General features: G+C 38.5%; 1 protein-coding gene across 2 annotated transcripts; it reads left to right on the forward strand.

Moving 5' to 3' along the window:
* Window positions 1–218: 218 nt before the first annotated feature.
* mms19 (MMS19 homolog, cytosolic iron-sulfur assembly component) lies at window positions 219–23,574 on the forward strand. Of its 2 annotated transcripts, none has more exons than XM_041815167.1 (31): window positions 219–346; window positions 869–917; window positions 1,146–1,246; window positions 2,064–2,149; window positions 2,323–2,397; window positions 4,157–4,226; window positions 4,813–4,941; window positions 5,097–5,158; window positions 7,463–7,549; window positions 7,664–7,738; window positions 7,989–8,066; window positions 9,615–9,753; window positions 12,120–12,274; window positions 12,446–12,524; window positions 12,958–13,083; window positions 13,169–13,250; window positions 13,371–13,468; window positions 14,152–14,313; window positions 15,547–15,702; window positions 16,030–16,129; window positions 17,443–17,545; window positions 17,658–17,735; window positions 17,839–17,965; window positions 18,053–18,159; window positions 18,287–18,343; window positions 18,512–18,698; window positions 19,647–19,729; window positions 19,840–20,004; window positions 20,214–20,273; window positions 21,569–21,669; window positions 23,080–23,574. In XM_041815167.1, exons 1-31 carry the CDS (start codon window positions 259–261, stop codon window positions 23,108–23,110), a joined length of 3,096 nt encoding a protein of 1,031 aa, XP_041671101.1. In that variant the 5' UTR covers window positions 219–258; the 3' UTR covers window positions 23,111–23,574. The 2 variants fall into 2 exon arrangements, with proteins under 2 accessions (XP_041671101.1, XP_041671102.1); XM_041815168.1 differs by having other exon boundaries at window positions 17,661–17,735.
* The last annotated feature ends 470 nt before the right edge of the window (window positions 23,575–24,044 follow it).

Consider the following 24,044-nt stretch of genomic DNA (forward strand, 5'->3'; position numbering starts at 1 on the left):
ACAGATCTTTCTACATTTGACAATATGCAGTTTTTGGCAATTCGGACGGCACCTGAAGGCAGCACCAAAAACTCCAGCAAAAACGTTGCGGTTTTATTTCAGCTTTCAGCTCAAATATATCACACAAATGTTACCCAGTTTGAACAATGCGTTATGTCCCACCCACCCTGTTATGCGAAGGTTTGTGATCAAAAAGCCGCTTTTGCGGTTCACCCATAACTTTTTTGCGCATGCGCAGTCTGGTGTAACAGGGGCACGATGGCCGCGGACAGTACCTTGCTGCTGTCTCTGGTGGAAGAATATGTTTCGGGGCTACAGGACAGCAAAGCCAAAGACACAGCAACAGGTAAATAAGACTTCGTGTTTTTCTTAAAACCTTCCCAGATTAGTTAGCTGCCAAGAAAACGCCTTTGAGCCTGCTGAGATGCCGCTTCAAGGATGCGCAACACAGCATGATGGTTAACTAGCTAACTTAGCGCCACAACATCCTGTGTGATGTTTGGACCTCTTTATACAAGACGGATACGCCTTGCGACAATTTTGTCGTTTTTTTCACGAGACCAGCGCACGTTTAATGTATGCCCAGCATTTTCTGGTAATGTCATTTCATTAATAATGTGAATATTGGTGCTAGTGCTGTGCGGTTTCACTGCATGGAGCTTGCTAGCTGCTATATTTGTGTCCTAACAGCATCCTGTCAGTGAACTCTGTACCTTTGAACTCTGCCGCTGTTGTTAGTTAATCTGTAGTTATTAACTAGAGATGGCTCAGTTATGATGAGATGTGTTATGATGTCTATTTTCTGTGTTTTGGGTTAATATATCAGAGGTTTTAGGCACAACTCACTGAACTCTGCTTTCTGTCTCAGGGATAAGAGACGGACAGTTTACAATACTGCAGCTGGTTGAAGCTCTGGGGTAAGTTATCAGCACTCTAATATTTTTTCATCCATAGTTTATAATAACATTTTCAGAAAACATAAGCTCAGATATGCAGGTTTCACTCTGAAACAAGTAAGGCATCTTTTTTTTTGTCAGTGTCAAGGTCCAAACTTTTGTAAACCTTTGCTGTTAATAGAAGAAGATAAATTTAGCAAGTCTTGATTTAAAAATGAATTCATACTTTTGTTGCTTTTCTCCTTGCAGTGCGAGTTTAACCAGCTCTCAGCCTCACACACGAGCTAGAGGTGTCCAGCTTCTGTCTGAAGTTTTACAGGAGTGCTATGGAGGTCTAACTGAGGCAGAAGGTAACTTTTCCTCTTAATTTATGTTTTAAGAATCTGACAGTTCTATAAACTAAGGCTGGGGTATTAATCAAAATTTAGATTTAATTGCAATATATCCTACTGCAATTTTCAAATCACAAACGTTGCAAAGGTTCTTTTACCTCAAATGTGTTTCCAGAAAAAAAAAAAACATTTTCCTTCCTTTCTTTTTTGCAGCAGATATGTTATGATCGACACATCATGCATACACCAAAGCATCATTTTTTTTCCCAGAAGAGTTTGCATAAAATCTTTCTTATGACATGAAATGATCATTCACTTCAGTTCAACATTCATCTGCAATATGAGTAAAAAGAACTACAGTTAATTTTTTTTCAAAATTGTTCAGCCCTAGTTTTTGTGATGATTGCCACAAGGCTTTAGCTTAAACAAATCAGTACATTTACTACTGTTATCAAAGTGATTAAATCAAGTCATGTAATTCATACTGATTCATGCATCATGTTATGTCATTCTAATATATCTGCCTGGCCTACAGGAAAAACAGTGTCTCTATCTTATATTGTGTTTGTTATAATATAGAATGATTTTGGCTTGTATTTGTTTACAAATACGTAAGATTTGGAAATTAAAACATAATTGCATGTTAAATCATAAATGCAATACTGGAAAAAAAATCACTTTGGGAAAAAAATGTTTTCCCAAATCATTCAGCCCTACTATAAACATTGCTAAAATGCTGTAGGGTTAAAAAAAACATCTGTATCCATCTGGTAAAATAAAAGCAGTAGTAGATAGTTATATTTAATCAGTATGTCCTCCTGTCTGCTCTCCACAGTCGAAGTCCTCATCGCCTTCTATGAAAACCGTTTAAAGGACCATTACGTCATTACTCCGTCAGTTTTACAGGGGCTCAGAGCACTGGTGAGTGATCCATTTTTTAGTTACAACATCAAAAACTTCCTACATGAGATTAATAAACTGCAAGTCGTGTAGATTATGTTTGGTAGGGCTAAGAATCATTTTTGAGGATTTCAAGTTTTAATTGTAATGGCACTGATGATAAGCGTGCATTTTTGTTTCTTTGCTATTTTCAGACAAAATGTACCGTGTTGCCTCCTGGTTCAGCAGTGTCGATGCTGAGGTCTTTGTTCCAGGATGTCCATGTTCAGGTAAAGCTTGATTTTGTTTTAGTGTAAAGTCATGAAAGTGAAGCCTATTGTTTACCTGAGAAAGTATGCATTGTAAGATGAACGCAAGACTTTTGTGTAAGGTATACTTTTAAATGTATATATAAGTTTTATCCAGAAGTTGAAATTTATTGTGTTGTTTGTTTTAAATGCAAGAGATTAAGACAATATACTGCAAGAAGATTAGAGATAGTAGATACATAAGAAGTAAATATTCATCTGGTGTCCTTGACCAAACATTAAAGTGCAGATCACATTTCACTGTCTCATGGATCTAATAAATCAATTTTTCTATTTATTTAACATTAATTGGACAGAGATATACATAACAATGATGCTGTGGCATTTAGCCACACACTGAACTCAGATGCACTGCTCTAAATGTTTATGGCAAAATGCTAATTTGCAACACCTGTCCATAAATTTTACCTCAAGATACTCTACAGAAGTGGCAAGTCCAAACTGCCATCTTTAATGTTGTTTTATTCAGAAAAACCAACGTCCATTATCCACCATTAGCACAGCATCAAGCAATATATAATAAAATTAGAGTGGTAAGGATAAACCTCCTTTTAACAAGCAGAAACATGGAGCTGAACCAGACTCATGATGAATCTGCCAAAGCTCCGTTGGGGGTGTGAGGGGGTAGAGGGAGATGCTGAAAGAGAGAGCTGGACTGTAACAAATAAACAGAGCAACAACAATTAGCGGGATAAATTTATGGCTGCACTGGCTATAAATATATTTTAATCTTATATTCCACTATTTGGCCACAGTGTCAGTAAATAATAAAAACAATCTGCATGGCATTAGCAGTAATAACTGTGTACAATTATTTATTTATTTAACCTGGCGTATTCCAACTGTGATACAAAAATCTCTTTTACAAGGGAGTCCTGGCCAAGACAGTAGCATACATTTCACACATACAGTATGACAAAAAAACAGCAGACAACAAGATTACATCTATCAACAAGTCAGCAGATTTCAGTGGGAAAGCATGTGCATACATTTGTCAAATGTTCCCTAACTCAGCATTTAGAGTCAGTAGAGAATGTAAGATAAGAAGGTAATTTATGTAAAATAGCCTTATAAAGGAAGCTATACCAATGGTCTATCCTTCTAGTGTACAAGGAAGAACAACCAAGTTTCTCATAAAAAACACAATGATGGGTGCAAAAACCCAAACCAGAGAAGAATTGCAAGTCAGCATGGTACTGAGTCCAACATTTTCAGACAGGCTGGGGTAGCATGCATGTGAAGAATATCACCATCAATGAATTACAGACAACAATGTTGCTTGAAGGAGTTACTTTTTATGCTGGGGTCTCTAATATTGATGTTTGAAGCTGAAGTGAAAATGAAATGGAGAGGAGTGATATTATTAAGGAGTTAAAGTTGAGCAGCTCTAAGATTTAACTTTCATAGTCAAGATGAGAGATGGAAGGCTGAGATTGGTTGAAGCACGTGGAGCCAGGAGGATCCACAGCAGCAGGCTGTCCATGCTCTTAATAATGGTAACAGTAGCCCTGATATTTGCAGGTACAACTATGTATGGTTGTAGATAATTCTATTATAAATCTGAGTATGCACACTATCAGTTCAATGTTTTGTCACACATTGTTTGTGCCTTCTTCAGGTCCTTTTCGATGAAGTGTACCTAAACTTGACTAATCTTAGTTCTTCTCTGACATGGGCTTTGTGGGTAAAAAGCTGCTGTGGTTTGTTTGTTTTTCCACAGTCACTGATGCTGTCAGAGAGAGCCTGCGTTTACAACATGCTCATCAACCTCATGGAGAGCAGAGAAGCCGGTAAGAGATGACATGTTTTAGTAAGAGTGGCTTAGTTAAACAAGTAGAGCTCCCTAAAATAACTCAAAGCGCTACAAAATCTGAGTCTCTCGGTTGAGGATGTAGGAGACTCTAAACTGTAGAGTGAGAATTGGAGGCCAGAATCTCAGCATTTTTCTGACTAATCACTATGGGGCAGTCACACCACTTCTATCTATGCAGTTAAATGTAAAGCAGTCACACCTTCTACTTTGTTTGGCAGCTGAAAATTTTGCATAGACAGACTGCAAGGGATGCAGATAGAGATGTGACAAACAAGTGTTTGTGTCTTCATTTTATTTATTAAAGTAGAAGTAAACATAGTGATAGCATTAAAACAAAGGTCCAACTGATATGTCATTCTCTCAAAGATGGTGATTGATTTATATGAAAATTTAGGATGTTGGTAGGCCAAATATTTGCAGGCATTTGGGTAAAATACATAAGAAAAGGAATACAAAATGACCTTTACACTATATACGAGCAGGAAAGCAAATGTGTATACAGTATATCTCAGCCATCTTATGAACAGGGAAAAACCTTCCATTTCCATTTGATGTCTTTCAAGAATTGAAGGGTTTGGGGGCAGACTTCGTCTTTGGATTTGTCCAGTCAATGGATGGAGAGAGGGATCCTCGAAACCTTCTTTTAGCCTTCCAGATCGCCAATAGCATCATCCAGCGAGGGTATGATCTAGGTAAGGACACAAACACACAGGTGCACATGAAGACTCCTGCAGCATCTTTTTTCTCTGTGTCTCTCTTTCTTCTTTATAGAAATCTGTTACTAATTATTTCACTACTCAAGCATAACTTTGTTTTCCCCCCATTAATTTCCTGTGTGTTGCCTCAGGTAAATTTGCGGAGGAGCTGTTTGAGGTGACGTCCTGCTATTTCCCCATCGACTTCACCCCTGTAAGTCCCTGTTTACTCAGCTGCTCTTGTCTGAAAGCTGACGAAAGCAGAGAGGGCAGTAGACAGAAATGTCATCACTGACTTCCTGTGACCTCAGTACAACAATAACACAGACTCTGTCTCCCTGTCTGCTCACGCACATTTCCCATGTCTGTATGACAGGATCACAGCTCTTTGAACGTTTGTCAACTCTCCAGAGAAAACTAGCATCAATGCTAACATGATCTGGGAATTTTATATGACAGGAAGATTGAGCTTTTCCTCACTGTATGAAAATATAATAAAACAAGATCTTCAAATACATGTGAGACATTTCACTCAAGGCCTTACTCTGCCATTTAGAGTTCAATTATCATGATCATCTTGTATTGTTTTATGGATCAGATAATAAGAGAATCCCATTTATTCCTCCCTCCCATGATACCTTGCATGAATTCTGGGTCTGATCTTTTGCTCTGTCGATTAATATGGAACCAGTATTTTCTATTGTGATTAGATGCTCTGAAGTGCATATACACTCTTCAGCTTACACGGATCCCTGCTGTATATTTCAAAACTGCTTAGAAAGCTTAAATAAAGCACAACATGAATTTCAGTATGGAGACGGTGCCTATAAAAACTATGTACCCCCCTTAGACGTTTACCCTTTTATTGATTTTATATTAAGACTGAATACAATTGTCCTCTAGAATTTTGCTGCATTCATTTTACCCTCTACCTTTACAAGCCTTCCAGGGCTGGCTGCTGAGAAGCATCCCCACAGCATGATGCTACCACCCACCACCGTGCTTCACAGTGGGGATGGTGTATTTTTACTGATTTGCAGTTTTTTGGTGCCCACACAGCATCATGTCTGATCGCCAAAAGCTTCATTTTGGTCTCATCAGACCAAAGAACTTTCTCCCACTTGACCATGGATTCTCGCACATGCCTTTCAATGAACTCTAGTCGAGATTTAATATTAGTTTTCTTTAACAGTGGCTTTCTCTTTGCCACTCTCCCATAAAACTTTGGCCAATGAAGATCCTGGGTAACAGTTGTTGTATGCAGAGTCTCTCCCATCTCAGCTGCTGAAGCTTGTAACTCCTTCAGAGTAGTCATAGGAGTTTGGTGGTCTCGCTCACTAGTCTCTGTATTGCACGGTCACTCAGTTTGTGTGGACAGCCTGAACCTAGGCAGATTTACATATGTGCCATATTCCTTCCATTTCTTGATGACGTATTTAACTAAACTCCAGGGGATGTTCAGTGCCTTGCAAATTTTTTTTTATTCATCCCCTGACTTCTACTTTTTAATAACATTTTCTCTGAGTTGCTTGGAGTGTTCTTTGTCCTCATGGTGTAATGGTAGCCAGGAATACTGATTAACAAGTGAATGGACCTTCCAGACACAGGTTTCTTTATGCTACAATCACCTGAGACACATTCACTGAACTTAGGTGATCCCCATTTCACTAACTGTGAGACTACTAGCACCAGTTGGCTGGACCTCTGTTCAATTAGGTCAGTCACTTTAAGGGGGTGAAGTCACTTATTTTACCCTAAATATTTTTGTTTAATTGGCCTTACTTTGTAGAAATCTGTTTTCACTTTGATATGAGAGAGTGTTTTTTGTCAAAAAAGCCAAATTATTTTAGGAGACAGCATGTTTACAACACAGTTAAAGCCATACATTTAGCTTTGTCTGGTTAGTAGTACAACTACGAAGGGTTCAACAGGCAACGAAGCTCTGCAAGGACAATTCAGGAAATAACTTAAAGTTCACAACTTATAATTTAATTAGACCTCTGATAAAAAAAGAAGTGCTTTCTAAATTAAGGGTGGAGTCCTCTCAACAGCTGCAGTTTGTGGTTAGTCACGATGCTGAGCCAGTGGGGGAAACATTTTTCTACTTCTGCCATATCAATGGCAGTTCCACCTATAATCATGTCTACAGTAGTGCCCTCAGGAATTAGGTGGATAGTGTGACTGCGATCTGTCTCCTGCATCGAAACTGCCAGAGCTCACAGTGTAGACCATAATGAGACTGAGAACATATTTATAAATGAAGATCATGAGCTGGCATTAACAGTTGCAGAGATTGTTTACATACAGAAAACAGTTTGGTCCTTATTTTAATCAATAAAAAAATCTTTTATTTGTATTGTTCAAAATCATCAGTTGTCTCTGCTGTTACATATCTGTTACTTTATTGGCTTCTTGCTTCACCTATGAAACTGCAGAATTTTTAATATTATTATTTTCCACTCTAAACACTGTTCTGTCTCCTTTCTTCTTTATTCCCCATACTCACAAACAACCTCAGCCTCCCAATGACCCCCATGGCATCACCAGGGAGGAGCTCATCCAAACTCTGAGGGGTGTCCTCACTGGGACGCCAAAATTTGCAGAGGTACAACTATCAGTTCACACTGACATGCTGCTTTTTTGTGACACAGACCTTGCAGTCTAGCATTTCTAAAGAGCCTAAAGAGAATTAGTAGTGTGTTTTTGTTGTCTTTTACAGTTTCTGTTGCCTCTCATTATTGAGAAGCTTGACTCAGATGTTCAGAGTGCAAAGCTGGACTCTCTACAGACTCTGGTAAGTCATGTCAACTATTTTCTAACAAGTGCCTCAACAGTTATCAGCAGTTTGCTTTCTCTGATATTTAAATATTTGACTCCAAAGTTCACATGTTTGCAGCTGCAAGAATTCTGTAAATGTGTGTAATATATGTTATTTTTTGTAACTCAGTCAATCATTACATCTCCAGTGTTGCTGCTGGAGGCCTGGAGTAGAGGAAGCTATGTAGAACTTCTGAAGGTAATGCAGGGTCTTGTGTGTTTTTCAGGCTGCTTGTGTGCCACAATATGAACATAAAGACTTGGCAGAATTCCTAGAGGGGCTGTGGACGTCACTACGCAGAGAGGTACAATGTCCATGGTCCCTGTACATTTTTTTGTGTATTTATGGGGCTTAAACTTTGTAAGAAAACACTAAGAGAGCATGTTTGACAATAAACACTGCATTTATGAAGCTGATATGCATGCACAACTTTTCCAGATTCTCCTACCCGATTTTAACCTGGCACGCCAGATGGATTTGTTTCACACATCCATCTGGTAAACCACTCACCGGCAGCGTTTAGGAAAGGGCAGAGCCTTTGAAAAAAAACCTCAGAGGGTGATTGGATGAATGTTCTGTCTGTCACATCTTTACGGGCCAGTCAGAGCATCAAAACACTTGACGTAGCTGCTACCAAGCTTCGCCCCTACCAAAGGAGTAAACTCCATAGAGAACTGCATAACGCCAACCATGGCGACTGTAGACATGTCAGTACACGACTTTGGCGTTTTTTTGAAAAGAAAACAACTCAGTGCTGTTCTCTGTTCATCTTTTAACAATGAAATGTCATTAAGTTTGGATAAAACTTGCGCTTTAGCAGCATCCACGCTAATCTCTTCTGCTATAATTGCACTGGCCTCTTGTTGCTGCTTGCTTACGTCACGACTCAGCTGCGCCTAAAAGTACTGCCCCTCCTTGCTGATTGGTCCTTTCACTTTCTAACTGGGCCCAAAGGGTTCAGATGGGAGCTTTGCAAGATGGATTTGCAAGTGAGGAACACCAAAACATGTGTGTCCATCTGCAAGGTTATCCTGATTTACAGGAAGCATGTAAACAAGTCTGTTTGAACTTAGAGACATGAAAATGTTAGTCGAATCTTCTATCAACAAAACTAATAGATAATTTCCCATACTTCTTACATTTTTCAATCATTGAAATTCATAAAGAATTTGGAGCAAGCAAAACGTGACTAAACAGAGACAGGACAGAGCAAACATGTTATTTACTGTTTGCCATGATAACTATAATGACATTATCATGGAAAAACCAGCTTTCTTCAAGATATTTTAATCAAGATGGTGGAAAAAAGGAGTCAAAATCTCAAGAAAACAACCAGTTTTTACTCCTTGAGTAGCATAACGGGGAAAAATGAAATATATGGAAACGTGTCGACTGTAAACTTAAGTACATTATAGATATTTTGCCAAAACATTTTTCCAGGCACCAATTCATGATCCCCTGAAAACAGCTCCACGACCCACCAGTTGAGAACCACTGGTTAAGGGAATGTAAAGACAAAAAAAACAAAGTTCTTTATTAGAGGAAAGGACAAATATATTTTTTCTAACTTAGAAAGGCAAGAAAAACAAGTGAGGTCAGGACAGGCGCCTATATTTATACAGTTTTCTTGTGTTCTCAGAAAATAGAGACAAAAACACCCTGATTTGATGTCTTTCAAGCACTAAAAACTCTTGTAAAAAGTTAAAATCAGTTGCAGAATCATGTTTGTTCCTTTTTAAATTCTATTTTTGTAAAAAAAAAAAAAAGAAAAAAACTAAATGCAAATGCCTCATAGTGAACCTTAAGAACAAACTCTTGAAAAACTTCTTCCTCTCTTTGTGTTTTATTGCAGGTGTTTCAGACGTCTAGTGAGAAGATTGAGTCTGCCGGCCTCGCTGCTCTAACCGCAGTCACTTCCTGTCTGTCTCGCTCCATCCTCAACTCTGACTCTGAAGACTCTCTCTGCACCTTCCTGGAACTCGTTCTCAAAGGTGATTAGTCATGCAGTCTGGCTTATTGGCACATAATGGTGAGAAATAGAAAAATAAATGCACATTTTATAATGAGGATGGAAAACTTTCAATAAGGCAGTTGAACTAGATATAGTGGGTTTTTAAATGTATATATTTAGGGCTTTTTTTATCTTAGTCATAGATTCAGAAAAGGGATGAAAGAGTGGCAAAGAGGCATGCACAAAATTAGCCGCAGGCTGGACGCAACCTAGCCACTAGGCCATCTGCCTCCCATACAGAGGGTATTTTTAAACCCATAACAAATGGATGACAGTGAATATAAATCTAAAAAAACTGTTAGATGACTAACTTTATTTTGTTTATGTAACTAAGCAGCCAGCCATGTCTTAACTGTGGTAACAGGAGAGTTTCCTGTGAAGTTACGAGATGTCATTGATTGTTGACTTCTTTAATTCTGGACTACTTGTACAGTTAAGATGCAATGCTATAGTCCAAGGAGGATAATGGTTCTCCTGACATTACGGTCAAAAGTCAAAAGTAGCCCTACCCACCAGTTTAGAATTTTACATCTTGCTCACGCCCAAATAACTGAGTATTAACAGCTTCTCAGTTGTTAGTGTTCTCTCAGTGTAAGTGTTATCTCAAGACCCTAAACAAAAATAGAAGGTCTAGGCCAGCCTTTCTCAACCGGGGTGCCATGGCACCCTGGGGTGCCTTCAGAATGCCCTAAATGCATCCAAGAATCACCATGAATATGTCGCTCATTTGCTATCCCTGCATAAATAATCAAAATTGCTCCTCAGTCACATCAATGTAGGGGTCAGCATGTGATCATGGTGGAAGGAACACATCAAGGGGCCTTGTTAAGGTCTGCATGATCACTACATATTTCATCCAAGGCTTTTAAATTGTTTCATAAGGGGGCTTTAGAGATTTACCTTATTCATTCTATTGCTACATAAATCCTCATCAGTTATAGGGATGTGAAATCCTCCTCCTCACATACAAATCTCTCCATTCCCTTGCTCCTCAATACCTCTCTGACCTCCTCCATCCTTAATACACCATCTCGTAACCTTTGGTCTTCAGACACTGGCCTGCTTTCCATACCCAAAATCAAAGTCAACCTATGGAGACAGAGCCTTCAGCGCTTCAGCCCCCACCTCTGGTACACTCTGCCTGCAGACATCTGCAGCACTCCATCTTTGGGCATTTTCAAAAAACGTCTCAAGTACTACCTGTTCACCACAGCCTACTGTCTTTACTAAACTCCACCTAAACTCATGTTATCACTCACACAGTTTTCTCTGTGTCTTATGTGTTCTTGTAAAGCTTACTTTGGTTCCTTGAAAGGCGCTATATAATTCCAAGATATTCTTCTTTTTATTATTAAATGTTTAATTATTTCTTTTGAAAACTTTTTGTATGAGGTGACTTAGAATTTTTCAAAATCTTAAAGGGAGCCTTGAAAGAGAAAAGACTGAGAAACGCTGGTCTAGACCAGGGCGACAGTGCCAGAGAACGGGGAACCCCTGTTTCTTAGGGTGGTTGAGGCATAGTTGAATACAGCCACGCAATTCAAGAATAGTCATGTACAGACTTATGTATATTTTGAGCAATTTTTAAACATTACTTTGATTTCAGCATAATTCTCACCAAATGCCCATGTTTTTATTTTAAATTGAGTTAACTTGATGCACATATTTTTACAAAAATAGTAAAGTAAACAATTTAAAACCATTTAAAAATATTTTGTGTTTTTGGAAGGCATCTCGTGACCCCCTCTCAGTGTCTCATGACCCCCCAGTTGGTTCTAACCACCAATGTTGGAACCACTGGTCTAGACTTTTCTTTTTATCATATTATTTAAAGGGACCATATGTTGATTTAGCAAAGCACAAGCAGTCTCATGTTAAACAGCCATCTGGTGTGACTGCTGGGTTTGGACAGAGGGAGAGTACAGGAGAGATTACTAGGGACAGACAAACACAAGAAGAGATAACACAGATTTACAGTTTCATCGTCAGTAGCGATGTTACAAGTATACGTACCATCATTAGCAGCAGTAAAGCATTGATAATCAGCTGATAAGGCTGATTAAAACATTAAAAGTAAACAGGACAATATTAGCATTTACAACTACAGTGTAATGATGAGAATATGGGAAGGACTCAGCTGTTGGCACTGTGCAGCTGTAAGACTGAAATTAACAATACTGATACTAAAAAGAATGATATTAATAGTTGTAGCAGTTATGATAAACAGTAAATCCTGAGGTCTATGTATTGATTGAATCTTAAAGCATCTTTGCAACTTTGTAATTAGTATTTAAAAGTCATTTAAATATCCGTATAACACAGAGGTTTTTTGTAATGTCGTTTCAGACTGCAAACATCACCTGAGTGAGCCGGACCTCAAACTCGTTTGGCCAAGTGCAAAGCTTCTGCAGGCCGCCTGCAGCGCCTCCAACAGGGCGAGTCACATCATAACAGCTGCAGTCATGCCCTCTCTGCTTGAGCAGTACAACAGCAGAACACAGGTAGATAAGGAGGCATCCACACGTGCATTTGGAGTAATGTAAGGATGTGTTTTTGACAGATTCAGTGGGGTATTTTAAACATCTAAAACATGCTTCAGGTTTGTCACTGTGTTTCTTTGTCCTGTTTATCCAACCAGTGTCGAACATGATTTTTTTTTTGTCTTTGTGTAGTGTTCTCACAGGCGGACACTTTTGGAGGTTGTGCAGCGTTTTATCCAGTCAGTAGGAAGCAGCCAGTCTGCTGAGAAAGGCAAGTGCTGTTTCATTTTGTTTTACTTCTAAATCACATAGTGAACCACCAGCTTTATCTCACAGCTGTGGCTTGTTCTATTTTAACAGCATTAAATATAACCTAATTATACTAAAAAGAAAATGTGTTTTTACTACATATTAAATTCTTCCAGGTTAGTAAAATGCGGATACTTTCAATTCTATAGCTTCATTAAGTTTCACAGCTCATCAAGCTTTACGTCATTGCATTGCCAGTGCCACAGACAGTGTTTTTATTAAATCTAAAGCTTACTGTTAATCCAAAATAAATTGCATTTTTTCACTCTTTTCTTTGCTGTTCAAAGTTGCTTTATTACCATGCAGACTTGAGGCAAAATTTGACTCACTCAAATAAGGAACCAAATCTGAATCCTACCTGTCTGTTTCTTTTGTGTACCTTGGCTCCACATCAGAAGAGAGCGTGCTTGTAGCCTTCCGTCCGTCTCTGTGCAGCATGGTGTTTTCCGCTCTGACAGAGAGCAACTCCAATCTACAGATAACAGCCACCTCAGTGCTCACCTCACTAGCACAACAGACAGGTGAGATTAAATGACTCTCTCAGCTCACAGAAGAACAGTTCCATTAGAAGTGTTTCAAATATTATAAATCTGCCACCTTTCTCAGGTCTGCTGTTGGACTCTGATATCGAGCTGGCTTTAGATCATGTGACAAGACTGCTTCTGATGGAGGAGGATGAAAGAGTCAGGTCAGCTTCTGACTGTCTTTCTTCATTATTTGATAGCATCAAATTAAATAATCCTCTTTTCTTTTTGCAGTGTGATTAAAAAAAATGTTTCTCCGTTTGTTCGTTTGGTTTTTCCTCCAGTCTTGCTGTAGTGGAGTGTGCAGGAGCCTTAGCAGGGCTGCACCCAGCAGCTTTTATCACCAAACTGATCCCAAGACTAAAGACGGAGATGTTCTCTGGTAAGCTAAACGTGTACGACACAGAAATATGGCAAGCGCCTTTAGATAAATGATTAGACCAATACAAAGAACATAGTACAGTATTTATATTATATAACTGTATGTATTATGGGGGTGTTTTTTAGTTATTTTTGTTTTTTTAATGACTTTATTCAGAGAGGACAGTGAATAGAGTCGACACGGGGATGAGAGAGTGGGAAAGGAGCCTCAGGCCAGACTTGAATCTGGGCTGCCCGCTGGGGTGCAACCTAACCGCTAAGCCATCTATGTCCCATGTATTAGCGTATTTGAATGGATATTTGATAAATCAATTTCTTTCTACCATTATGTATTTCAACTTTAAAGAGAGAGATGTTCAACACAGACTGGCTTAAGTTTTTATTATTTGACCTTTATTTATATGGTAATGCTCATGGAGGCCAGTGTAAGTTATAGTCATTAAATATTTTTGATTTATACATCTTTATTTTGAAAATTAAAATGACAAAATAAAAAACCTTTAAAGTAAAGAAAATACAATCAATACAATACAAAAATAACAATCAGTTCAATGTGTAGTAATTTAAACATCTCAGTTTACATGAGTAAAAAGGAGCAGGAAGACATGTAAAACTATATTGCAGATAGTTAAGTCAGCTGACTTCGTCAACATACTGACATATCTTTTCCTCATCTTTGCTCAGAGCCCATGGATCAAGAAAATAATAGACCAGCTTCAGAGCAGAAGTCCCATCATGCTGTGCGTCAGAGGTGTTTGTCTGCTTTGGCTGCAGTTTCCACTCAACCCAGTGTTGTCCAGGAGAGCACACCTGTCCTCATGGAGGTCCTCAGTTCAGCACACAAAGGTAATCTGTCCTGATATGTTTTTCTGACTTCTGCTACAGCTTAATTTTTACTCACCTGATTAACTGCCTTTTATGTTCATGCATCATTCAACATTTTTGCCTTGAAGCATTAACAGTTGTGACATATTAAGGCAGACTGATTTGTAAAACATCTTAAACATCTGTAAGGACCAAATAAGAACAGCTGGCAATTGTCTCCATTTTTAGCGTCTCCTAGAAAACTGAGCGGTGAAGATCATAGGGTTGTGTGCTTGAGACAAAAACATTGCTGTCACATGTTTAAACACAAGTGTTTAGGTGCAGTAGTGGTCTGGCTTGTTGCCTGGGTCCTCATGTATGGTGGCTATAGTCCTCCAAGGGAGCAGCCTGAGTTCAACCCATTATATACAGCAATATAAAACATTTTAAAGGCCAAAATACCCTTTGATTTCAAAATCATATATCTCAATTGTATCTCCCCTGTAAAAAGGTATTGATGATTATTTAGCAGCTGTTTTGTTTATAGCAGGTCAGAATGCCCTGACCAAAAGATGGATGACATCAAGTGAACATAAAATAAATACCTGGATTTATAAATAAATAAATATTTATAAATAAATACCTATGGAAAAGGATTACCGTTTCTATGAAAATTAAAAACCTGAAAAATTCTAATTACATTGGGAAAAGTAAGTGCAATATGTTAAACCTCTGAGACCTGATTTTGTAAACATTGCATATTGAGGTAGTGCTGGTTTTATCAATCTTTTTAACAGGATATCTCCTTTTTTTCTTTTTTCCCTTAATACGTGATTTTTATAATTTGCAAATTGGAAAAAGAAAACTGACAATTTTTATTATTTGTATTTTTCATTTCTGTTTTTTCTGTTACACTTTCTCTCTGGGTGTATTTAGTTACCTTCTCCTGGCTTCTCTAAGTAGCCAAAATTGTCCCAAAAAAAAAATGTCACCAGATATGACAAAGACATAGAATTTGGATAAAGGTACATAGTGATTTGTTAAAATATTTAATTATGTGTAATCTTATCATAATGTACCATTTCCTTTCCTACCTGTAACTGTAAGGACTGTATCACTGGACAATACAAAAAAAACATTGAGAAAGCAAATACTTCAGATACACCAGAAATATAGTCAATATAGGTCAATACTGATACTAAAAATAAACAAAGTGAGGGCACAAAAACTGCAGAAGAAGATAATTTCTTTTTATTTGTTTGTTTGTTATTTCAGATAGTATAGGTTTCTCAGTAGAGGAGGTGGTTTTGGCGTGTCGCAGCCTTCAGAGAATAGCAGAGCAGGCTCAGGACACTGAGGAGACAGGACGATGCTTCCATGACATCATCATCCCGCGCCTGCTGTCTCTGTCACTCCAGGCAGCGCTGCAGGGTGAGTAGCTCCTTTAACAAAAATATTATGATCTGCTTTTTTCTTTATCACAAACATCTGCCTACAGTTTAATTACAGTATATCCATGTTTGAATTCTGATTTTCTCATTTTGGAATCTACTGATGGTAATGTGATTGTAGCACTGTCTCATATTAGTAATAAAAACTACATTTATGAAGCCATTGGCTTTAAAACAAATAAACCAATTGAAAGCTCAACTTATAGTCTTGTTATATGACACAAATATTACCAGTAAACAATGAAAGGTGAATTATTTCAGCTAAAAATGAAATATTATGTATGCAACTTTTTTTGTTTCTCTGTAGGTGAGGAGTCACCAGGTCGTGGTAGTCCTCTCCTTAAGGAGTCGGTCCTATCTGCCATGGTCCCTGTCATCAGTACTGCTTGCTCCAGGCTACAGCCCATGTCAGTGTAAATTCCTTTGCCTCTTAATTTACACCGATAATTTTTCCTTTTGCCATGAATTAATTGAGCCATTAAATGTCCTAGATATTAATGAAAAAACTGTTGTACTATAATGATGAATATATATCAGAAAAATGAACTGGTTGTTAGTGCCTCATCCACATGTATCCATTTCTACATTTATTGAAGAAAACTGTTACTATGCATGCATATGCATACATTGGTTTAAAGCCTAAGCACTCGTTACCTTTAATCATCTGTTACCTTTTACGTTTATGTTTGTGTAGTTTTTTTAAATTACACCCTCTGAGACAATGTTGTCTCGTATGACAAGAGAAGACACAGGTTGTAAAAGCCCCTCACTTTTTTTCTTCCATTATGCCGTTCCAATGACACTATCCATGCCTTTTGTAGCCCTTATGTAGGCTTTTCTATTAAGCCTAGAACTTGGGTGATTTTCCGGGGTCTTAAAAAATGAAATCCACCCCAGTAACTCCGATATTGAAAATCCTTTTTTGACCATTTTGACCATGTTGCCCACCGTATTGTCCGTTTTGTATCCCACAAGGAATTGTGACTGGGCTGTGACAACCAATGACAGGCTGTTCCGTTGTCCCGACCTATTTTGTCAAACCCTGCATGTGTATCCTAGAAAAGACGGCCTCAATAGCCAATAAGAGAGGGAAACAGACCGAGATCCTGTAATATGGCCCTCTGTGTCATTTCAGATAGAAACTGCTTTGAATAATGGCACAAATAAAGTTAACACGAAGAGGCACAAGGACTTTTTTGTAAATATGTGAATATTTCTAAGACTTTTTGTCACAGATTTGTTTCACTTTTTGGGATAACAAGTTTATGCTAAAAAAAAGTTCTCAGTCTAACAGTCCTTAGTGTTTACTGTGTATCACACATAAAATCTTAGAGTTTCAATTTTCATTTAAGTTTTTTGTTTTTTGTTTTTTGTCTTTATAGTCCCAGAGCTTTTTTTAAAATTCAAGTGATTGCTGCAGTTGTCTTAAAAAAAATGATGTTCAGATCTTGACTATGCACCACCGGGCTGATGTTTTACAAGCTTTTTAAGACAATAAGTCAAGGTGAGACAAAATTGGTAAGAATAGCTTAGGACTCAGAGGGTTATATTCTAAAATGTTTTTTAACCTGAAGATCCAAAAACAGTCAAAAAATGCTGTTAGTTCCCATTCATCTCTCACCTTTTCTTTTTTTGTCAGCCAGTGTCTGGCGTATTTTCCACAAAGCACCATCAGATTGTTTTTCAGCTCATGTGGTTTCCTTTTGTTTGTTCTCGTCAGGTTGGCGGAACGGACAGCATCTAAGGCTGTATCCCTCTTTTTGAACGGTGACGTTTCCTTTTTGCCCAACAACTCCTTCCCTTCAAATATCCAACTGCTCAAGGTTTGTGTATGCATAAAACCATCCATCTAAAAGAGATTGCATACAATTTAAGTAGACAAATAACAAAAAAAAGTGAAAATTGTAGTTATTATTGTAACTTGTGTTTTCCCAGAAGCATGACGAAGACTCATGGAGCCAGTCTCAGCTGGTCTGTCTGCTCATAGGATGTGTGTGCTCCTTACCTCGCAGTGTGAGTTTCATCTTCAACTCTTTGTTCTTCTTCAGCAGAAATTCTTGTAAAAAGTCATTTCTGTCACTGAAGCAGTACTCTAAGTGTTTTGCATTTCATTCAGGTGGTGCTTCCTCAGATGGATGAGCTGCTGTCTCAGCTGGAGGAGATGAGCTGCACCTGCAGCCACCAACTGTCATACACCTCAGCGGCAAAGTGCTTCGCTGGTCTGATTAATAAGAGACCACAGGGTCAGTTTTTTGTCTCCACATTGTCCATTGTCGGATAATGTTGAACTTTAAGTTTAAAGCAGATTTAATGTTTGGTTAATTTTTCAGGAGATGATCTCAACAGCCTCATTCAGAGAACGATGAAGAGAGTTTGCAGTGAGCTGGACTCTGCATCTTCATCTGTACGCACCCAGGCCTTCACCCTCATGATCTGGGTAAGAGTTAATGCTTTTTAATATGATGACCCTTTGATGATAGTTTCATTATGAGCTGTTAAGCAATAGATAAGATGCATTGCTTGGCACAAAAATATTTATGTGGTAAAGTTGCTCTTGTCTCCAGATTGCCAAGGCTCTGCTTCTCAGATATCACCCTCTGTCCACAGCGCTGACTGACAAGGTAAACACACAGAACCCTATTTATAAATGTAGTTTATTACAGTACATCATAGTAGTACCATAGTTTATGTTTCAGAGATAGATATTTGAAGATATAAATATAAAACGTTGATACAACATGGACTTTTGCAGGCCTTTTTTCTAATTTACCTTACACTATGTTTCTAAGCTCTTCTCTCTGCTCGATGACGCTGACCTGGGTCCTCTGGCAGCAGAAGGTTTCTCTCTGCTGATGGGTGACTCTCCTGACATTCTGAACCGCAGCTGCCACGCTGATGTTCGCATCATGTACCGCCAACGCTTCTTCAGTGAGAATTCGGCCAAGCTGGTGCAAGGCTTCAATGCTGCACCACAAGGTACACACCTACAGCACTGTTGAGGTCATTTCAGGTCAACTTCTGACACAAAACTGTGGCTTTATACAGTTTTCAACTTACATCATTTTCAGTATATAGTATAAAGATATATAAAGAAATTAGAAATCTGAAGATATTTGGACTGCATTTATTCTAAGGGAAGTTCCTGTTAACTATGGGAAGTTCCTGTTAACTATGGTTAACAGGGAAGTTCCTGTTAACCACGGTGGTGTACTCATTTTAGGTTTACCTATTTGAAAAAAAGATACATGAAATCTTTAAAGGTCACAAATTATGCAAAATACACTTTTTAATACTTTTCTGAAAAAATATGTGCCCTTGGCCTGTCCACAGTCTCTCCAAGAATCAGAAATATCCACCCCCCCTTTCTCAACCTTTCACAAAGTGTGTGTTGAAAAAAGTCGTTCTCAGATTTTTTCCCTCATGATGTCATGTGGGGAGTTAGCCCCCGCCTCCAGGTTCAGTTGGCCCTTCCCGCTTGGAAGAAAGTTCTGCCCTCAGCTCCCAGTTGAGAGTAGGATCAGGAGAACCACATGTATTAAGCCACATACAAGGGGAGTTAGGAGCAGTCAGGCCGCTTATTAACATTTAAAGCCACAGACACAGAAACAGCTCATTCTGAGCAGGGCTGAAACAGAGGGGTTTTTTAGACATGCAAAAATCTAATACTGGAGTGTTTTTTGTTTTGTTTTGTTATTTTGTTTTTCAGAAACTTCACATGCATGTTTTGGGGGCCTTTGAGACCAATATAAACTTGTCTTAAAGGGGTAAAATATGTGACTTTTAAAAGAGAATGAATGCCATTCAAAGAAAGTTAATATAGCTGCTGTTTTTCAAGGTGTAGACATTTACCTTAGCTTATCTTTTGTGAGCTGGTTTGTCAAGGTTAGGGTGCTTTATTGATCTTATCTATGTTTCCCCCTTCAGAGAAGAAGCCCAACTACCTGAAGGCTCTGTCAAACATTGTCAACAACCTGCCGAAGCAGGTTCAAGTCACTGAACTCCCAGCTGTGAGTAGAGACAACAACTATAGTCACTGCAGCTTTATTTTTAAACATTTTAAAATAATCAACAGGCCTTTGTTTTAAGAGTAGTAACTGAAGTGTAATTTTTCATCCAGCTCCTGTCCCTGCTGTTGGAGGCCTTGTCGTGTCCTGATCAGGGCGTCCAGCTGTCCACTCTGTCCTGTCTGGAGCCCGTTCTCGTCGATCCTCCACCCGCTCTCATCCAGCAGCTCGAGGCATTAGTCAACAGGCTGCTGGCCCTCAACTCTAGTCCTGCCATGGTTAGTGAGATGTCACACTTTACTTTAAGTTTTGCCAGCTCAAATATGTCTGTTACAATCTGGTGATTTTAAGGTGACAGCAGAGCAAAAAAAACCCCAGTAAAATCAGAGTTCTTAAGGCTCAGCTTTTATACATGTTAGATGAGAATGCATGGTATAAAGTACAAACATGTTGGCCAGAGCTCATAAAAAGTGCTTGTGTCTTCCAGAGCGTAAGGATCGCTTCATTACGATGCATCAATGCAGTTTCCCGCTTCCCTGAACATGAGGTAAAACTCGCATCAACATTGCAGACATTTGTGAGCCTCCACTTAAACTCAGTTCAAGTCAAATAAGCTTCAGGAATCTATTTTTTAGAGAGGAGAAAGTTTATTGAAGTATTTAACCTATTACAGTTGGTCATCTGTATTTGGAGTAACTTGGTACGATGTAATCCATTACAGTACAGATTATTTTCTTGTTAAAATGTGGTGCATTTATTTTGCAATTCAAGTAATTAGTTAATAGTTTTTAAAATTTTGTTTTCATAGAAGTAAACACTGCCCTATTCCCTGTTCCCTTCTGTTGCCACAATAAATAAATCCCTGATGCATCTACACAGTTTGTGTTTCTCTCCCACCTGTTGGCATGTTAGCAAGTAATTGTGTGCCAATGGAGGGTAATCGCAGGTGTGCTAGCTTATTTATTGGGATGGCCAAGAGTACACTGTTGAATTACTCACATAATGGTGAATTTTTTTGGACAAAATGGACAAGAATATCTTTGTGAAATGTCATTTCAAAGCTCTTATTGTTTATTTTAATGAGGCATTCAGCATTGCACAGCTTAGTGTTTAATACTGTGCAACTTTACCCAGTTTATATTCAGATTGTGAGCATATTAAAGAGCTTTAAAGATGATCACATCATTTGTTCTGTTATTAAGCTGTAATTAGAGATCCTGGGCTGTAAACTAGACTGTAGAGTCAGCACATTTATGGATATGTGGCATTATTATAACAGACATGTAGCAAAAAATCAACTGATCAGCAGTCTTTGTAATGTTTTACACTTTTTTTATTGTTAAAGAAAATGTTAAAACAAATGTTTTCTATTTTCTTTGATAATAAAAAAGTGTTAAACTTTATGACTGCTGATCAGCTTGTTTTTTTTTTGTTTTGTTTTGTTTTGTTTTGTTTTGGGGTTTTTTGTTTTGTTTTTTTGCTATTCAGTGCTTTTTGAGCTGGGACAATATTTCTTGATTTGCTGAGTTGAGCTCACTGGTCCTGTAGACATGTAGAACAAGTAATCAAAGGGTTAGTAGCAAAAGTACTCTAACAAGTTACTCTTCTCTCAATATTTTACCCAACAATGGAAGAAGTTTCTTTAAAGTAACCCTACCTGACTTGTCGTCCATTTACTCTGACTTCTTTTGAATAAATGTGATCCATGTGCCATTTTTTCCTTTAGGATTAGAAATCTTAAAGGACTTAATTGTGTTTTTTCTAGAACTTCAGCATCTTGTCAGTAGATCAGATTTGATATGTTTAAACCAGTATAAAGTAAAGGGAATTTTGCTGTTTCAGGTCTTGCCATTTCGTGCTAGAGTGCTGCGAGCTCTTGCCCGGCCTCTGGATGATAAGAAGAGGCTGGTGAGGACGGAGGCCGTACAGGCAAGAGGAGAGTGGTAAGCATCAAAATCCTGTTAATAGGAAACTAGAATTAGTGCCTAATGGTTATTTACCTCTGTGATACGTCCAGTACCAGTGATAGAGACCTCCACCTTTGACTATGACCCCCTTTTCCATCTAGCCAGCCCCAGTGCTGGGGCTTGGCTAGAGCTGGTTCTGAGTTGGTTCAATTTGAAAACAGACAAAGAACCACTTGCTTTTCCACAGGCTGGCCCCAAGAGCTACATCAGTACGACGTTGCAGATGTCACTCTGCATCTCCCTTTTTCCCAGTTACACTTGCGCCAATCCGGCACAATAACAGAGATGACGGCTCTTTTTGCGGTTCAACTGTTGCTGTTGTCCTCCAGGACTTTCCTCAGAGCCCAAAAAACATTGGTGGGATGCATTTATGTTGCTTGTATTCAATATTTTGGATGGCGATCACATTCGAGAAGAGACATGAATAACCCAGCGAAACAATTCTTGTCAAAAATGACCCTGTCTGCCTCCTTCTTTGTTGAAATTGTGCTTTGCTCTGGTCCAGTTTAGAGTTTGCGCCACACTAAAACGAGTTTTTCTGGCTCAGAGCCAAAGAACTGGTGCTAGGTCAGGCTCTAGCTCTGAACTGGCATTGGAAGTGGCTTGATGGAAAAAGGGTAACAGTTGGGTCGTGGGAGATTTTTAAGGGTCACCAAATGAGTTTGTAGAATTTCTGTGCTACAATATTTAATGGGACAATTATGTCTGCAGTGCACATTATGGCCACAATAAAGCCACTCCACCTTATCACACTCACCCCGCCACATTAATAAAACACAAAAAAAGGTTCCTCAAGCCACTGGATGGCAAAGAGCGAAAGTCACAGTCATGGAAGCTTGGCTAATAATAAAGAGATGCATTGTTCCAGACCAGAGAACCACAGAAGTCCTAAAGCCATGCCCCTTCCAGGTTCATGAAATAGAAAGCACCAGATCAGGACCAGAGTCCAGATTTAAAGTTATCCAAGCTAGCACCAGCCATCAGCTTGACGTACCAGAACAGAACAGAGAAGGCAGACTTGATAAGCAATATTGTACAGAAAACGAAGCTGTTGAGTCACAATGGCGTATACATTTTGAAAAGGGGGTCGCCAGGAAAAAATGTTTTGGAAATGCTGCTTTTTAACGCTTTTCAATGAATGTCCCTTCAGGGATAAATAAAGTTATTGTATTGTATTGTATTGTATTGTATTTAGCAGTGAGAAATGTTGCATTTTTGTTTCAGTGGTATATTCACAAGAAACTGTCCTGCCTATCACAATGATCTGTTGTGCCTTTAATGCATTACTCTTTGATGGAGTTAACAAGTATTTCAGCATAAATAGTCATCAATTACTGCACTTAAATCTTAAAATTGATATTTCAAGTGTTTCACTTTCCTTCAAAGGTTCTTGTTGGGAAGTCCTGGAGGAAGGTGATTCTGGGGCTTCTAATGATCCTCATCCAGGGAGCCCAGCTTTGGAAGAGTCAGACTCAAGGACCAGAAACAAAGGATCAATGCTGTGCAATCTACACAACAGCTCTCTTCCCTCTCTCCTCTTCCGTGGATCTTTCTTCGTCCATCTATCTGCTCTCATCTTCAACTTCTCACTGAGTTGCTTTCTTTTTAACTGTTCATGAACGCACAAATGAGAGTATATGGACTTACTACAGAGTCAAAAGAATGAACCATTAAGTTTGTTTCCTTTAACATGCCTTATTTATACTGGGATCTCTTTTGCTACATACTGGAGAAACATGACATGAGGTTGCATTTGGGTGTTTTGCTTGTTCATATTGAAAATGTGCATCATGCATTTTAAATCACAAACCAATGCCAGAGAAAGTTTCATCTTGGTCTGTCATAGCCAGAAAAGCATCTAAATAAACCCCAGAAAATGAACATCACACAATTGTTATGAAATGAAGGACAGTGTTTGTAAATGTTGATGAAGGTACTTTGAAGGTGAGAAACACTTGGAAAATCAAATATACATCAGCTGCTTTTCTGTTATTTAATTCATTGGTTCCCAACCTGGGGTCCGAGCCTTCCTGTGGGCGGGATGCCAAATATCTCCGAGGGCAGGACCCTGTCTGCCCTGATGTATTCAAGATCAGATGTGCATATATTTTTTTAAAACCAGGATTAGAGACTAAATGTGCAATGGCATATTAGAGCTACTTTAAGAGGTTTATAAGGAGTATCTGTTTCCACTGAAAAAAATAAAGTCACGATTTGTAGTCATAAAGTCATATATTTACAAGAAACCAAACCAAGTTTTTCAGAGTTTAAAAAGTTGCACATTTATGAGGAAAAAAACTCAATATTATAAAGTTGTAAAAGTTGTACATTTAACATTATGAACACAAAAA

Source organism: Cheilinus undulatus, linkage group 20 (assembly GCF_018320785.1).
Source record: "Cheilinus undulatus linkage group 20, ASM1832078v1, whole genome shotgun sequence".
Taxonomy (NCBI): Eukaryota; Metazoa; Chordata; class Actinopteri; order Labriformes; family Labridae; genus Cheilinus; species Cheilinus undulatus.

Coding starts and splice junctions, on each gene's coding strand:
- mms19 (XM_041815167.1), top strand. CDS start 259: ATGGCCGCGGACAGTACCTTGCTGCTGTCTCTGGTGGAAGAATATGTT. Junction 2,150..2,322: donor TACAGGGGCTCAGAGCACTG/GTGAGTGATCCA, acceptor TGCTATTTTCAG/ACAAAATGTACCGTGTTGCC. Junction 8,067..9,614: donor GGACGTCACTACGCAGAGAG/GTACAATGTCCA, acceptor GTTTTATTGCAG/GTGTTTCAGACGTCTAGTGA.